This window comes from Scleropages formosus, chromosome 11, assembly GCF_900964775.1.
Source record: "Scleropages formosus chromosome 11, fSclFor1.1, whole genome shotgun sequence".
NCBI classification, from domain to species: Eukaryota; Metazoa; Chordata; class Actinopteri; order Osteoglossiformes; family Osteoglossidae; genus Scleropages; species Scleropages formosus.
This window is the reverse complement of record NC_041816.1, coordinates 23600074-23618791: the sequence shown is the minus strand read 5'-3', so window position 1 is coordinate 23618791 and position 18718 is coordinate 23600074. Positions and strand designations below refer to the sequence as shown.

The window sequence follows — 18718 nt, the reverse complement described above, 5'->3', positions numbered from 1 at the left end:
TTAAAACATGTTGAGCCGAGCCCGGAGGCCTACACGTAATTGCCGAGAAAAGGTTTCCTGGTCATGTAGCAAAATAAATAAATAAATGAAGGCTATTAGGAAACATTAAAAGCCAGACATTCCTGACGCCAGTTCTGAAAGGCTACAACAAAAAGCTGAAATAAATAATAGACTAAGCGACCAGGAATGTTAGCCACTCATTAGTGGCTGACATATTCCGCTCGTTGTAAAACGTGGTCGCGCGGACGACAAACACTTTTCCCGGGACACACAGAGACCAGCTTTATTTTCTCTCTACCATACATGATACAGACAGTTCACTTATAAACACTTTTATTTATTTTTTTTTAATTCCGTTGGCCGAGGGAAGGCGGCGTTCCGACGCAGGACTTCCCTTACAGTATGTTGTCATGACAACGGCCACGGATGGAGGAGCTCGCGGCGCTGAGGCAGCGGCTCGGGCCCGCGCATCGCTCCGCTGCGCGCGCGGCATGTCGGCACGCTGCGCAGACACCCACGCGACAGCAGCACGGCTTCCCGCCGCTTTTGGATGTTTTTAGCCCGGCAGAGTAAGGATTCCGTTTCACCGGGGGGACAGCGGTGAGAACCCTCCGCGCCCCCCCCCCCTCCACCATGGTGCACCACTCGGGGTCCATTCAGTCCTTCAAGCAGCAAAAGGGTGAGTGCTTGTGCTGAGCGCGAGCGCGAGCGCGCGCATTCTCCCCTCGCGCCGGGAAGGGGTTGCGCGTGCAGCCTTCCTTTTCTGGAAGCGCGGCGCGGCGCGCGCTCTCAGACGCTCCACCGCAGGGGTTCGCCGAGCGGTGTTTTTTTTTTTTTTTGTTTTTTTTTCCCCCTTTCTTTTCTCTCGCAATGATTCCGCTATACTCTCATGAAATGTACTTTATTGCAGTGTTCACGTACATCTGTTTGTCTAATAGGCCTTTTAAAACTGAAATCTCCTCATTATGTAATTTGTTTTGATTTACGCTGTCGCTTCCAGTTAATTTGTCCTCCCCGTCTTCTTCTTGTCACGTGCTGAATCTGAGTAAAATTTTGTGAACCTCCCCCCAAATACTTCATGAAAGTTTCTGCATGTCAATAAAACATAGCGTTACGTATGGCAGTACAATTTCCTCGTGTCGTAATGAATACTAGTATCATGAATATGAAATTAAGTCAGTGTGTCGAAATTTACACATTGACGTTGTTGGTGACAAAAGATGATGGGAAGAAATGTTTCTACTCTGTAGTAGTTTTTTTTTTTTTTTAAATTTTAATTATTTTCTGACCTTTCAGACGTTTTAATTAGGCCAAATAAGAGTCCCACATCATCATGTGCATATTGAAACATATGAGTGCTGTGGTAACTATGTCGTGGGCTGTAGAAATACAAGCTGTAGTCAGTCAGTGCCTTAAAAAACCAAGCAAACAGTAGTACATGGACATGGTTCAGCAGAAGGACAAGGAAGGAAGGATTTTCTGAGGATTTCCTTCAGCAAAGCTGATCTTTTTATCGTTTTCCAACTTTAACCCACTTGTAACTCTTGACATTTTAGGCAGTCCCTGAATTACGAACGAGTTCCAGTCCTAAGTCTGTCTTTCAGTCGGGATTTGTATGTAAGTCGGAACAGTTCGGTACGGTTCGTATCTAACGTCGGTTAGTAAAATGTTTGTCTTAGCATGTAATATATAGTGTACCTTTCTATGCATAAAAAACATTGAAGAAACACTTCTGGATACAGTAAAACATCTTTAATATAACACACACACATTGTCCGAAACCACTTGTCCCAAGCGGGGTCGCGGCAAACCGGAGCCCAACCCGGCAACAGGGGACGCAAGGCTGGAGGGGGAGGGGACACCAAGCAGGACTCGAACCCCCGACCCGCCAGAGAATGAGACCCACCCAAACCCGTCGCACCACTGCGCTTCCGTGCCCCCAAGAGCCTTTTACATGCTCTGTTATTTTCACTTTCTCCTTTAAAATTGTCCCAATCATTGACCGACTGTAGCCTAATGCTTTTCCAATGTTCGTTGGCGTTTCACCTTTTTCCGATCACTTTATAATTTCCACTTTAGTTTCAATCGTGATCATTTTCCTTTTCATTGATGCATCACCATCACTTGCATCACGTTTACGCTTTGGTACCATAATTACGAGGGTAAAAACCAAAAAAATTAAAGCCAAATACACTAAGACACGAGACACTGTCAACGGCAACGTGGTCCGACTGAAAAGAAGGAAGTCTTTGTCCTACCTCGAGCCCACACACCCCAACCACGAGCCAAAGAACCTCTGTAAACGCGGAGTGTTTTAATGCGCGTCGCAAAGTAACATCCGTTCGCCATTACAAACAATTGTATGTAACTCAAATTTTTAATATAAGGCTTTACAGAGGGTGGTTCGTAACTCAGACGTTCATAACTCGAGGACTGCCTGTACGCAGTTCTTCAGTGCATGCAGGAACATTTGGAATTATACGGTGCTACCAGTAAAATAAAACTTTTTGCCTTGGAAAAGTTGTGTTGGAAAGCAGGACCGTAGGCCTATTCGGGACTCGACACGGTTAACTAACACGGTGATGTTGCACACCACTTGGTTGTATTAGTTTTCTGAGTAGTAGCAAGTACTATTGGTTCACTTCCAGTTTATTTTAGTGACATGCACTTTTGCTTAAATAACATCCTTGCATTCAGAAAATAAGGTTTGCCATTTTCCATTTTGCACTGCCAAAGATCCCATAATTCCGAATGATGATACATTGTGGAAAATCTTAACAAAATCAATGGACAAGCTTACTTCGAAATTGCATTATTGTCATTTTTTGTTCTTATTGGTGGAACACGCAGCTGAATAGCAGGGTGCAGAGAGCATCAGCACAAAGTGCAGTGTCCCCTAAGGAAGTGCTTTCACTTCTCCTGCCAAATCTGGCTGGACCAGGGTGGGTTCAGTGAAACTGATGGCAGATGCCCTTCTTTCGAATCACTAACCCGCTTTGCTTCACGGCGACATCTTCGCATTCAAATGGGGCAGCAGGTGGTCCAGTGGCTCGAGCCGTTTATGTTCGGTAGTTTTGTGATAACAAATGGTTGAACTATGCATTAACCTTTACGCAGCAGCCTGCGTGACGTAAATGTTTATGCTCGTAATTCTGCATTTAGAATTGTAGAATAGTAGATAAACCTTTATGCAGTTACTCGTGTGATGTACTCTGGTTCATATGGTGGAATGGGACAAATTAACCGTACTTTATAATTATTTGTCTGCATCCAAGTGTCTCCTTCTGTTGATGTAATACACTCATTGTATTTTTCTCTGAGATGTAGGTCACTATGGAGAAAAGCATCTGCTAAATGAATACATGTAAATGTTAGTGTAATGTTTCTGTGCAGCGTTAAGGTTGTGGGTCTGAATCCCATTCCTGCTGCAGACAGATAGATGGTAGGCAGAGTGTGTCGGGGAGGTCAAATAACCAAAAGGCTTATAGTGGGACCTTCCAGTGAAAACAAAATAAATCCTCTCTCTGATGACAGAGGTGACTGCAGAAATCACATCAGCGATTCTCAATCCATTAGCAGGCAGATAACACAATACTGAATAGATAACATTAGATAATAGATGTATCACAATAATAGATGTAAACAAACTGTATGGCCATCACAATATCTTTGCCTTGAAATAGACTATATTGTTTTATGATAGATAGATAGATAGATAGATAGATAGATAGATAGATAGATACTTTTTTTTATCATGAAGGATTTGCAGTACTGCTGAGCAAGGCGCTTACCCTGAATTGCCCCACTGAAATACACAGCTGTATAATGTTTTTCATAGATGTAAGTAGCTTAGTTTGCAAACCTAATATTGTAGATTGGCTTGAACAATGGAATCATCTAAATGAATAAGTAATAACCAGCTTCACAACAGGGGGTGCGGTGGCGCAGTGGCGCAGTGGGTTAGACCGGGTCCTGCTTTCCAGTGGGTCTGGGGTTCGAGTCCCGCTTGGGGTGCCTTGCGATGGACTGGCGTCCCGTCCTGGGTGTGTCCCTTCCCCTTACGCCCTGAGTTGCCGGGTAGGCTCCGGTTCCCCGTGACCCTGTATGGGACAAGCGGTTCAGAAAATGTGTGTGTATGTGTGTGGCGCTTCACAACATCATAAACCTTCCACAAAATAAGCAAATAAAGAAAATGAAAAAAATTTATATTTATATCATTATATAATTTCATTTCATACAAATAAATGATGCAATGGAATGGCTGTAGTGTGTATGCTTATGCACTGATTTGCAGTTATTCTCTGGGATAAAATCCACAGTTAATTACAGTCAGACACTTGAACTTGCAAAATTCCAGTTATGACTCCTACTGTTGTAGCTGCTGCTGCCTACAATTTCTCCACACTGTACAGGTCAAGCAAATATGAAGTGTGTGAAGTATGTGAAAATTTCTGACTGCCGGAGTAGTCAGTGTTCATGCTTTCTGTTTTTGAAGCTGATCAAAGCGTGTTTGCTGAGCTTTTTTTTAACTCCTATAATTTGTGCAATACATCATAGAGTACGACTCGCACATACCTTGACTGGAAAAATATAGAAACGTGGACAAGTTTTTTTTTCCCCAGTGTTTGTATGAAAAAGGGTAATTTAACTGCCTTTTTATGTCTGCTTTTAAAGACAAGTGTGCTATTCAGTGGTGAAAATGGCAAAATGAATGGGATTGCTGCCTATGAGTGGAGGTGAAGATCCACTTTGTTATCACATTACTGCCGTGACGGAGAAAACTGACTGACTGCACCGAGAGGAGAGAACATGATGGAAAATGTTTAGCGAGGCATTAAGCTCCTTCCTTCGGATTCTGGTCTTTTTATTGATTCTGGAACACAGGTTCCTGTTCATCAAGGAACATTAGTGCAACACTAATATGGATTTAGTTAGATGTTTATGCCATTACTGCCTTTGTCTGTTACAGACCTGGCTCCCACCAGGGAAAGCTGATATTTTAAGTTCCAAAAACTAATGGTTTCTCCATTTATGCAACATTTATATTCCTCAAAGATCACCTTAATTGAATTCTCCATGAACACTTACTGGGCTCATTTTGCTGTGGTACTTATTAGCACGTATTAGTCTTAGTGGTCCAAGTGGTACCGATATCTTTTTGTCTTAATAAAAATAGTTCTGTTCCAGTTTTGTCTTAAAAGATATGTCTTAATGCTAAAAGACTGTTTTTTGATCTTATGACTGGATGGATGATCTTCGTTTTATCCCTTTTAAAAGAGTTCCCACGCCAAAAAAATCGCGGAATATCAGCTCCCCTTGCATAAGAAAGGCGAATTTTTCAGGAATTTGGTAACATACTGTAATATTCACATAATAGCTGTCAGCTCACACATAACATAAACTCCTTATGCGATCAGAAATTTCAAATCGAAATACACATTTAGTGGCACTGAGCAGCAAACAAGCAGGTCGTGGCTTCTCCATTGCAGCGCTGTTGTCTCAGGTGTGTGCCAAAACACATAAGGAATCCTGTGACTCTATATCATCTGTAATATATGATATAGACTATTATGTTGTATTGTTGTACAATACATATATATGTGTTATATTATGAGAGGGCGTGCTGGCACAGCGGACTTGGCTCGATCCTACTCTCTGGTGAGTCTGGGGTTCTAGTCCTGCTTGGAATGCCTTGAGATGGACTGGCGTCCTGTCCTGGGTGTGTCCCCTCCTCCTCCAGCCTTGTGCCTTGTGTTGGCGAGTTGGGCTCCGGTTTGCGGCGACCCTGACCAGACGGTTTCGGACTGTGTGTGTGTGTGTGTTATATTATAACTATGTGCAATAATATTATGAAAACTGCATCATTACGTTATTTTTACAACTACTACTACAACAACAATATTTCTTCTTATTATTATTATTATAAATAAGAAGAAGAAGGTGATATCAATGTGAGACGAAGCAAGAGAAAACCTTCACACACTGTGCAACCGTGCCCCCCAAGAGCAATACTTTAAAACATCACAGTAAAAGCAGAACATACTATGATAAATAATGAGGGAAAGGAGTAAAGGGAACAATAAAAACTCTGCGTGCATTTGTGTTATCAAAAACCAGTTCTGAAATTGTGGATCTTAAGCCTGGATTTAAAGGTCTCTGCAGCCGTTCTGATGTTTCAGACTTGATTTTGAAATAGATTTTCTCTTTTTTGAAAAAAATGGCAGGAATTTGGGATGTTTGGTGAATTTTACATGTGTGAACTTTATTCTTGGAAACAATATTTTCCCAGTTTAAATTAATGATAACGAGGAGTACAAGAAATCTCTTTATGAGCACATCTTCGGGAATAAATTATGCTCATCGTACGAAGGGAGCCTGTATATATGTAATATATGACGTGCGGCATGTTTCAGTCTGGATACACTGGAAGAAGAAATGGACGATGTTGCTGTGGATAGACGTTGGTGTATCTAAGAATTCACATTGTGTCAGTCATCATAACCTACGGCTACATTTCAGTAAGATGCTTGGCAGCCTAAAGGCTTGAGACGTCCAGCTCTCTGTATACATTTTCTTGGCTAATATTCATTCAGGGCATCGACTGTGACTAACTGGAGATAGAACTGAGGGCTAGACGTGTGGGAACAGGAGTTCTTAAGGTGTGATGATGAGGACTTTGCAGGCTCAGGAGCAGATGAGCTGCAGCAGGGTTCAGAGAAGATCCAGAAGACAAATTCAGAGGAACTGGGGTGTGGGTAACCTACAACCAAGGACTAGAGGAAACACCGCAGTTCACAAACTAAGAATCCAGGAATGACAACCGGGTAAATGTTTAGTTGGCAAACAATCTGTGTTTTGCAATGTGCTATAAATCGTCAACCCTATTTAGACCCTGAAATTAATGTTCTGGCATCGCAGCAATGTCACTGGCCTATGCAGGACTTTTTATTGTTTGTGTGTTTTGTAAATTGTGGCATTTCTCTTAAATCAGCTTTTTTATTTGGCATCCATTAGTCCCTGCAACCTTGATTTGTGAGCAAAGGGCAGGCGTGTTTGCCGAAGAGCCTGTGTTTGCCACAGCGTTACTTACACTGAAGGAAGAGGGAAAGAGGGCAGCACAACAAATTCCATGTCCCTGGGTCTGTTTAAAAAATACACAGGAGAAAATCACATAAAAGAAGTAAAACATGCCTGGATTTCAAGTCTCAGAGAACCCTGTGGAAAAATCCTGAAACAGACCCTTCTGTATTGCATCTCCCAGATGATCGCATCAAAGGTCTTATTAGAATAAAAAATGTACAAGAGTTCAGACGTGCACGGTACGCTGCAGTGCCACAAATGTCAAAATCCGTGTCGATCTTTTTCAGTCACTGCCGCCGATGTTCTATCCGTTGTATAATGTATATACACTGTTTTATTGATTCAATTGGAGGTTACAAATGGGTGGTAGTTCCACTGAGCTTTCCATCTAAAAGACGTCCAAGAAGTAACCGCCAATACATCACAGTTTCTGTGGGAAAAATCAGTCAGCCACCATCATTTTGACTTATGGCAACATTTTTTAGGTCCGTAACCCCGTGTCACCGAGAGGGCCGGCTGTACGTTTTTTTAACGCTCTGGCGGCTGCGTTTCCGTCGACATTCCATTTCGCAGGAAAGCAAAGGGCAGGAATACAGAGTACTTGCTGTAACTGAAGCCGGAGGGGAAAATGGTAAGGTGAAATAAAAGTGAAGGAGGTAAAGCAGTAGGAGGGCTGGTCTCTGTGGGATCCTGGCATGGAGAGGCTCTCGGGGTGAGTGGCAACAAGAGCTGAACAGGGAGTCTGAACCTTCACACCTCCAGGTGGATGAGTGCAGCAGAGAGGAGACCCTTATGAACGTGACGGCGGCACAGTTACGCTCCACGCACCTGTTTGCTTGCATAAGCAGACAGATGGTTGAGGAAATATGAATGTTCGTAGGGATCAAGGGGATATATAGTAAGCCTGAGTGATGGTAAACATATGAAAGTATATGACGTTACAGGAAATCCCTGCTGTATTTACACATTCCTGTCCCCATGGGAAAAAAAAAAAACTATTACGCAACAATTATACGACTTATACATGATAATTCACAGCAGCGTCTAACTTTTTAATTTAATTATGCCTTCTGTAATTACGGTATTTGGCACTGAGAGCTCTTACAATAAGCTGATCGGCTAGGCACATTACATAAGTTAATGCGTTATCGTTTAGTGGAACTAAAATAGAAACGCATCCTAATGCCCCAAACCGTTTTCTTGTTTTTTTTTTCCTGTGAAAATTTGTATTTCGGGACTATGTCCTCAGCACCCCAGTTTGAATCTGGCCAGAACAGGAACCTTTTCAGTGGAGACTGTGCAGATTTATTTATTTATTTGGAATCTGGACTATTAGTACAAAAGGCAGCAACTAGGTAAGAATGCCAGAGCCGCCATGGTTGATTTACAGTCGTGGCACTCCGGTTCACATTTGTACTGCATCTGAGCCAGACGGGTTTTATCCTCACACTTTTCAACATAAAGAAACTGAATAAAAGGATTAAAAAAATGCTGACTTGTAGGCTCTGTCCACATTTCATAGTGCACTGCTTTTAGATTTCACTATTCTTACCATTAATTTTTCCTATAGATTGTTGGAATTGTCACTGGACAACCTGCCTGGATTAAAGGGCTTGAACTATAGTGACTGGGTGCGGCGGGGAAAATTTAATCTTGGACTCTTGAACACATCGCACCGAGCGAGGCTTTGAGGAAATCCCTTGTAGTACAGTGATGAGTGCTGGTCATTTCCCAAGTAATCAAGAGGAAAAGGCAGGTGGGGGGGTGGGGTATGGATAGAAACAGCTGGTTAATCTTCCTCTATAATGCAATATTAAGGCTTGACCAGGATTGAATCCTATGGCGCTGGACCCTGCCAGCTATGTTGGGCATGACCGCTGTTGCATTGCTAAAAAATGTTTTATTGACAGTCCGTTTGAGCCAGTGTCCCATCGCTACAGCAAATGATATAGATTACAGTCATGCGCCGCTTAAGGGCGCTTCGCTTAACGACTGACCACATATACGACGGTGGTCCAATAAGATTACACTGGAGCTGAAAAATTCTTATGGACTAGTGACGTCGTAGCCATCGTAACGTCGTGGCGCTACGTGTTTCTCACGTGTTGGTGGTGGTGCTGCTGTAAACAAACCTACTGCGCTGCCAGTCGTATTAAAGTTTAGCACATACTATTATGTACTGTACATAATACGGTACATAATAAACACCTATGTGATAAAAAACACCTATGTTATTGCTTTATGTATTTACTATACTGTACTTTTTATTGTTATTTTACAATGTACTCTTTCTACTTATAAAAAAAGTTTACTGTAAAACAGTATGCTGTGCTATGCCGGCAGCACCGTCATAAATCTTGTCTTTACTGCATCTCTCGACTGCATCGAGGCTATACCATCTAGGTTTGTGCAAGTACACGGTATGATCGAGGCTATACCATCTCGATTTGTGCAAGTACACTCTATGATCGAGGCTATACCATCTAGGTTTGTATAAGTACACTCTGTGATCGAGGCTATACCATCTAGGTGTGTATAAGTACACGGTATGATCGAGGCTATAGCATCTAGGTTTGTATAAGTACACTCTACGATGTTCACACAATGATGGAATCACCTAAAGACGCATTTCTCAGAATGTATCCCCGTTGTTAGGCGACGCATGTCTGTATATTAACACTGCATTCCTTCCCAACCGGGAATGTGCCCACTACTATCCCCTCACTCGGGAGGCCGGCAGTTCAGCAGATTTCCCAGATACCATTAAGCTGTTTACTCGCACAGATCTGGGCAGAGGAATTAAATCGGTTCATTCAAACTGTAGATTGTTTGAATCAAGGTTTAAGAGACTTGGCCTTTTGATGGTGTTGGGCTAAATCATCAGAGCAGAGGGGCTGTAAACAAACCGAGAGACATGTATAAAATTCTAATAAAATGCCCTAATGGGAAGAAATTCCTTATTACAATCTGATCCAATAATCAGAATATTTATTTAAGGAATTCAAGTACTTTACCACCTGTTTTGTGAAAAACACACTAGGGCTGTTTCATGTTAAGTTTTGTATGTAAAATGTAATTGGAATATGGGTCATTTCCATGAAGTGTCTACCTCCAATAGTTTAAAAAATGCAGCAATGGTATTATTTTTCTATTTAATGCAGATCATACTATTTACAGGAAGACATGGTGCAGAAAGCTGTTTGCAGGAGTTCAGAGATGGTCCTGTTGGTGGGGAGACAAGTGATCTGAGCAAAATAACTTGAACCGTTGGCTCTGATCGTTTCTTACACTCATTCATTCACTTCATGCCCTCTGCATGCAAAAGAAGGCAAACGGCAGAAGTGTGACTGTACCTCACGGTGTCTTGCCTGTCCGATTGGATGCAGGTCCAAATCCAACCCAGTCTGTACCTCTAGGTACTCTGGTTTCCTCCCACAATCCAAAGACATGCGTTTCAGGCGGACTGGGGAATACAAGTTGCCCTCAGCGTGTGACTGTTTATGTTGCATTGCTTTATTTGTGCAAGGCTATCAGCCATAGTAATAATAATAATAATAATAATAATAATAATAATAATTTACTTTAGATTTCTTACAGTTCAGTGTGTCCTTTTTTCAGTTTACATGTAAACTTTGAAATAAAATCTAGATTGAGCATGTTTTAAATTAATTTTGTAAAGTCATCCATTGGCAAATTCCCAGTTTGACAGGGTCTGTTTTTTTGTGAAAGTAGTCAGTTTCCGGACAAAAAGTACATCACCTAAATTATAATACCAAACAGAAGGTATTTTTGTGACATGACAGTGATAACGCCAACATATTTTATAACATGTAAAAAAATATTATTTCTGGCTTGTTGTATTTTTATGCATTCAAGCATTAATTGATTCATTACTAATGACACTTGTTCAGTGTAAGGTCATTGAGGTTCGGAGTCTAGGATGCATAGGATGTGATGCTTGATGTAAACATTGCCATAGTTTGGCTTATAGGCCGAACGTTTTGCTTACGAATCAAATTTTTGATAATAGATGACCTTCTTTTGATCACGAGATTAAGGCTTTATTTACACTAGTGTAACGGTATTTATGTGATGAAGGATATTTTTAACGTCAGTAACTACGTTAATACTTACATGCTTATAATTTATTTTTAGGACTCTCATGATCCAGCCTTGAATCCTACTCTAGCTGAAGTACCCTAGAGCAAGGTACTTACTCTTAATTAATACTGTAATAAATGCCCATTTTATTTACACATAATCCATACACATAGCTCATATTATTATTGCTGTTAATTCATTTAGCTGACACTTATGTGTCAGCTAAATGAATTAGCACCAATAATAATACTGAATCCACTATTCCAGCTGTGACGTATATTTACCGTAACCAAAGGCTGTGATTGATTAAGATGCGGAACGTGCCGTTTTACGGAATAAATTATCCATTGTGGATGAAAAATGACTGTTTGAAAGACGAAAATGACGTTAAACTGATAATGAGCCCAGTGCATGAAAAAAGGATGTATATTTTTGTCAGTCAAAAGTGATGTTTTGTCGTACGGGACCCGGCTACATGAAGGCTGGCGCAGCAAATGTGTTTATATTCCCCAGCACTGAGCTCTGTTTTAGAGCCGTGCCGTGTTACTCAAGTTCTGCCTCTCTATAAAGGTAAAAAACGCCATTTGAAAACACTTTCAAACTCAATTCTGGGAAAACAGGAAGCACAGTTGTCATAGAGACAACTTTTGCTGTTGTTCGGAGAGTGCCGGCAAGCGTCACAGCCCATCGCGGAAAGCCTTTGAGAAGAACAAGAGGGGACAGGGACTCGTGAATTGCTGCATTATGACATATTATCGGCACTGCAGCGCAAGAGAGCCGAACAGCCAGACATCAGTGTGCCAGAGCAGGTGTCGGTGCGGATGCGGGCGCCCGTGGGACTGTCACGTCAGTTCATCGGTGACGTTAACTGGGAGAGAGGCTTTGCAGCCCAGTGCCCTTTGTCGAAACTGCAGCATCTGATTGATGCCGAAGGTCGGTGAGGTACACGGCGTCATTGCTGCATTTTGGTGGCACGTAGCGTTGCTGCCTCGCTGCGCCTGTGTGCTCTGGTTTCCTCCCGCAGCCCAAAGACCTGCTGTTCGGGTTCACCCATAGTGTGTGAGTGACAGAGGGAGTGTGTTTCACTGATGTATGGATGAGTGACTCAGTGTAAGTAGAGTGTCTAGCAGTGTAAATCACCCTGGTGAATACAGTGTGGGCTCATAACACTACATAGAGTTCATTGGAGATCGCTTTGGAGAAAAGCATCTGCTAATTGAACAAATGTAAATGTTTTATGGGGCCATACATATAGAAATGAGCTGAAGGGTCAAACCGAGTCCCGCATTTAATATCCCAAAAGGGCCATATCTTGAAAGTCTGCAGTATAAACTGTGTCATCTTGAATGCATTAAGGGGCTCAGCAGTTTTATAAAATAGGATCGGATCAGCATGAGTTCAAGACCTAAGCCGTCACACCACTCCCACACATCGTATGCCCTTCGTGACTTGCTGAAGTTTGCTTTTTGTCAAACGGGACGTCAGTGAGACAGCGCTGAGCCACATGCACAGCAGTATATTTCCTTGGGACATAGTATCAGCTGACTCCATGCCAAACCTGCCTGTACACATAAATGCGAGGAGGTTGATGAGGCTTCCCTGATCATCATCATTTAATAATGAGCCATGTCTAAGATGACTGTACTTCCCACATTAACTGCAACAGCTGAAACTTTAGCTTTTCTGCTCATTTTCCCATATAGATGGTGGTGGAAAGTGATATGGAGGACATTTTTTCAAAATAAATAATATAGTTTGAGTTTCTGGAATGCATAGGAGATCAGGAGTCTGAAAAAATGTGTTTTGAGGTCATTCTTCGACATTGAGGGGGATTCAGCGGTTCTGAGGGACAGAGGGAGATCATTACACCAGATTGGATCCATTTTGGACCTTCTGCACGTGGGACCCCCAAGCGGCCGGAGGTGGAGGGGCAAAGCAGTCTGGCTGGGTGTAGCAATTGATAAGGTCCAACAAGAATCCAGGAGCACATCCATTCATGGTCTTGTTGGCCATAACAGGAGTCTTGAACTTGATACTGGCAGCAACAGAAACCTAATGGAGAGAGACAAGGAGTGGAGTAAATAGCTATGGAGAGCATAAGGTGTTTTTATCATGGTGAAAGTGATGTGATGATGGTGAAGATGGCTGAAAAGAGTGTAGATGGTGGTGCTGGGAGAGAAACAGGAGATGATATGATGGCATGATGGTGTGAGACACAAGAGAAAAAATGATAATGATGATGGTATTCAAGAGGTTTTATTTAATGTCGCTGGTTATAATGTGGGTGTAGCGATGCTGGATTTTTTTCTCTAAAACACCATCAGAAATATACAGAATGTAACTGACCGGAATAAAATTAAAAGAAAACATCTGTCTGTCGAGCATGATAATCCTTGGAACCAAACCTGAAACTAAACCTTTTTTTTTTTTTTTTTAAACTTAAGACCAGCATAATTTCATATACTCTTGAAACAGCAGAAACACTATAGCATTATAGTGTTTATAAAAGTAAGCAACAACAAATTTCCAAAACATGAATGAAAAAGATAGTCTTTGTAGTTATTATTGACTTTTAATTAGCTGAATCCTTTGTCCAAAGCAGTATACAGTGTATACATCAACTTTACTCTCTCTATCTCTCTCTCTATACTGTTTATATATATATATATATATATATATATATATATATATATATATATATATATAGGGGTGGTGCGAGAGGAATGGGTCCGATCCCCGCTCAGTCTGTGTGGGTTTCCTCCGGGTGCTCTGGTTTCCTCCCACAGTCCAAAGACATGCTGTTCAGGTTCCCCCATAGTGTGTGAGTGACAGAGAGAGAGAGTATGTTCCACTTGATGTATGGATGAGTGACCCAGTGTAAGTAGTGTATCTAGCAGTGTAAGTTACCTTGATGAATAAGGTGTGTGGGTTGATAACACTACATAGAGTTCACTGGGCACTGGGAGTTGCTTTGGAGAAAAGTCTCTGCTAAATAAATGTATATATATGTGTGTGTGTGTGTATATATATGTGTATATATGTATATGTACACACAGTGCTGCTTGAAGAGTATGTGAACCCTGTGCGTCTGAGACAGCTAACCCAGCATAATGACTCCCGGGAAGTCAGATCTGTCGAAATGTACCGTAGCGTGACGTACTGCGGTCTACCCTAGAGCGGCTCACTTACTGGCAGAAGAGTGTAAAGCGGCACAATATATCTCGACTAAACCAGTCATCGGCCCCGAGTCCCTGAATCTGTGGCGGGACTCAGATGAATAATTTAAAGTGGTTACTCATTCATTCTGTATGTTACATTTAAAATTCATTAAGCACAGTAAGAAGGAAACAAAAGCGCAGTCGGCGGTACTGTCTCACCATGTGCCTCAGGCTTAGCTTATACTTCTTATATTGGAATCACATAGTAAGCACATCCATATTGACTAAAGCGACGTTATTGGATCCAGTGGAATTTCAACAGCTTAGATTTACATTTATTCATTACATTCATTTAGCAGACGCTTCTCTCCAAAGCGACGTACATCTTATGACCTGTACATCTCAAACCTCTACATGTTCAGCTCATAGATAATATTTCCAGGGTAGGCGGTACGTTTCTCCGCTGCTTGGGTCCTGGGGGGTCATCGATTTGCGGTATGGCACATATTATTTCACTAGTCGCTGCGATGCTGACGTCCACCAAGAGCCCGTCTCCATTGACGCCGCCGTCTCCGCGCGACACAGCAGACTGAAGCGAACGGGCCCTCTGGTCCTGTGGGCAGCACCCACTGGTTCCCTCCATCTGTTCGAATCGTCACCAGCCCGACTTTCATTTGATTTCACGCATCTATATTTGCGCTCGTTGCGATACTCTGCACCTGAGATCTACGCATTTTACACGACGCCACTTTAACGCGTGCCCGGCATTTAGGTTCATAGAAGTACGGTGAGCTCGTTTCACTGCGATCCCCATCGGCTCACGTGACCGCCTTGCATTTTGCGTGTAGCTGGTGCATGACCAGTGTGAAACCCAAGGTGACTCTGAGTGGGAATAATGGCTTCTGTAAATCATGCCCACCGTTCACACGCAAGGGGCTGCTGCGTGCTTTTGGGCACTTTCACAGGTGGATGAATGACCCTTGAAAACACACACTAGAATATGAAGAAGACCTCAAGGCCCCACACTGCCTTTCCTCCAGTCACATTCACATACGTTTATTTAGCAGACGCTTTTTCCCCAAAGCAACTTCCAATGAACTCTACGTAGTGTTATGAGCCCACACACCTTATTCAGTGTGGTGACTTACACTGCTAGATACACTACTTACACTGGGTCACTCGTCCATACATCAGTGGAACACACACACACTCTGGGGGAATCTGAACAGCATGTCTTTGGACAGTGGGAGGAAACCAGAGCACCTGGAGGAAACCCACATGGGCAACATGCAAACTCCACACAGACTGAGTGGGGATCAAACCCATGACCTCTTACTGCTCACCGTGCCACCGTGCCACCATGCCTCCCCGTATCTCAACTGACACTTTTCTCCAAAGTAACCTACGATTATTTACCTAGCTGAGTAACTTCACTGGAGCAATTTTATGGTAAGTACCTTGCTCAAGGGTTCAACAGCTGGAAGTGAGATTCAAACCTGTGACCATTGCATCCAAAAACAGCAGATGATGTCAAGCTGCTTATGATGATTTGCATATTTATACAGCCATAGTAATTTGGTGGCAAGTACCATGGCTACTACAACAGGAGGTGGTATTCAAACCCAGGTCCACAGACAAACACGCCTTGTCTGAAACCACTTGTCCGCAGTCATGGCAAACAGCGCCTAACCTGGAAACACGGGGAATAAGGCTGGAGGGGTCACACCCAGGACGGGATGCCGGTCCATTGCAAGGCACCCCAAGCAGGACTTGAATCCCAGACCCAACGGAGCACAGGACCCAGTCAAACCCACTGCACCACCCTCCATGAAGACTCTACCTGCTGTTTGTTTTAAGAGAATGGTTCCATCTATAATCCTTTTTTTTCTGATTTTTTAGACACGGGGGTTGTGGTGGCTTAGCGGGTTTGGCTGCATCCTGCTCTCTGGTGGGTCTGGGGTTCACGTCCTGCTTGGGGTGCCTTGTGACAGACTGGTGTCCTCTCCTGGGTGTGTCCCCTCCCCCTCCAGCCCTGTGCCCTGCATTGCCGGATTAGGCTCTGGCTTGCCGCGACCCTGCTTGGGACAAGCAGTGTGTGTGTTTTTTTTTGGACGGTGCTGAGCCCTTTCTCAGTGGGGCCGTATGACTCAAAGAGGGCACCCCCCCCCCATGGCCGAATAGCTGCAGTCAGACATCTCTCAGCCTGATGCTGCCATTCCACTTTTCCCACCCCATGCCGCCCCCACTCTCCTCCCTCCAAGATGCCAGTACCAGTTTCCCCCACAACCAGCCTGGGAACATCCCCATCCTGCAGTGCGACCTCGCCTGTGGCATCCCTAGGGCGAGGGGAAGATTCTCCTGAGTGATGACTGCACGCAGGCGTGGCTGTTACAGCTCAGGAGGGGACAGCGGAGCAAACAGGAGGCTCGTGCCGCAGTCTCGCCCCCCTCTTTCCCCCCCTCGCACACGCTCATCACTCTCCTTCCCCTTCCCCGGCCCTCTCCCTCCCTCTCCTTTGCTCTCATTCGCTCGCTTTCAGCATCGTCTTCTCCCAGATAAACAAGCCCCAGCCAGCGGTCCTGCCCACTGCCGTTACAAAACTGGGTTCGACACCCGACAAACCTGTCGTGAGCTTAAGTGTTGCTTTACACAAGAGCGTATGAGGAACCCACGGAAACCACCCACCAGTATGAGAAATCTCCAAAAATTATGAAATAGAGCGTAAACACCTTTTTAATAGCACGCGGTATATGGCCCAAAATAGAATATTTGCCTTTATAACAAATGTGTTTGTGCCCGAATAACAAGGAGATTAAAAAAATAAATAAACGGAAAAAAACACATCTAGAGTACGACTTTAACTTAGCCACGAAAGTGAAGAGCGGAAGCCTTTAAATACTTTAGGAGCTCCATCCATTTTCAGAAACCGCTCATGCGTTTCAGGATGAGTGAACGGGTGGCGGCGTGGTGGCACAGCGGGTAGCGCTGGTGCCTTGCCGCTCCAGTGCGCAGCGTGAATGTGGGGTTTAAATCAGGCGCGGTCTGTGTGATGGTTGCAAGTTCTCCACATGCTTTTGGTAACTGAATAAATGTCTTCGGGACCGCAGTGGCACAGAGTCCGTCCGAGGAAGCACGGAGCGTAAAGCAGGGTTTTGCAGGAAGCCCACGGAAACATGAGGAGAACACGTCGGTTCCGCACAGAATCGGACTCAAAGCCAGTTCGAAGGCACCGGTGCTACCTGCCATGCGGCCAGGTACAAATACAAGATTTCTAAAATATCCCTAAAAGCCCGAGAGTCCTTTGTGGTTTACTGCGTATAATTTTCACAGCCTGCGTGGGGACAGAAGCACCGGAGGTGGTGATTAATGGGTGATAGTTTGTGAGTAATGCAGCAGGTAGATGATCCATATCTATTTCTGGTCCTTGAGTCATATACCCAGCCTAAGCGGCGGTGGTGCGGTGATCCGAGCAACAGAGAAAGCTGGAAGAGCATATCAGTGAGGTGTCACAGAGGAACAATGACCGGCCCGTTGAGCTCTCCCAGCCCGGCGTAAGGAGGAGCACTCGGAGCCGGCAGAACAGCACAGCTGGACTCGCAGGATTGGAATTGGCAGATGAGATTTATCGCTGGCCGCGTACATCATGAAGCACTTTTCACTAAGGAACTGTTCGACGTGGCAGCTTCACTCCTCCTGTGTAAATAACTGTGACAATATGCAGATCCCTCTATGGGGAATTGAAGCAGCCTGGTAGGCTTTGCTCAGAAAGTATAATTTTTTTTTTTTGTTTTTTATTCTAAGTACTGATTAACATGTTGAAAGTGTATAACCTGAAGGTTTTAGGGTTAAATTCCTAGTTAGAATAGCAGCGCTGTGCGTGTACGTATACATCATGTACAGTATATGTGTGTATATATATCTAGTGGCGCGCAGCACTCTGGGGTTGGATGGGGCGAAGAAGGACGCGCAGGCAGTGTTCATTTTGAACGTTTTATTAGCACACCGACACACAGGGAAATACGTGTGCTTCAATCCACCCTTCCCAGCTTGCTTAGCACCTCCAGGTTTTTGTTTTTTTTCCCCCCACTGGCCAACATGGTCACCCCTTTATTTTGCCCGTAAGTCCCCTCAGTGGTTGTACACTTACTTTACTCATTTTTCCCATAATGCAACTATTTACAATAGACCCATTTCCCACTCATTATGGTAATGCAGGTTGTTACAATGTATATATATATATATTATTATATATATTTATATAATATATATATATATATATAGGGGATGCAGTGGCGCAGTGGGTTGGACCGCAGTTCTACTCTCCGGTGGGTCTGGGGTTCAAGTCCCGCTTGGGGTGCCTTGTGACGGACTGGCGTCCC

At 43.6% G+C, this 18718-nt stretch overlaps 1 protein-coding gene across 1 annotated transcript in view; it reads left to right on the top strand.

The window, feature by feature from the left end:
* The first annotated feature begins 425 nt into the window (after window positions 1-425).
* The window catches only part of ano3 (anoctamin 3), a 76685-nt gene continuing 58392 nt past the window's right edge, over window positions 426-18718 (top strand). Inside the window, exon 1 of the mRNA XM_018763832.2 lies at window positions 426-679. Coding sequence (XP_018619348.2) covers window positions 634-679 — 46 coding nt within the window. The 5' untranslated portion in view covers window positions 426-633. The remainder of the gene's footprint in view (window positions 680-18718) is intronic.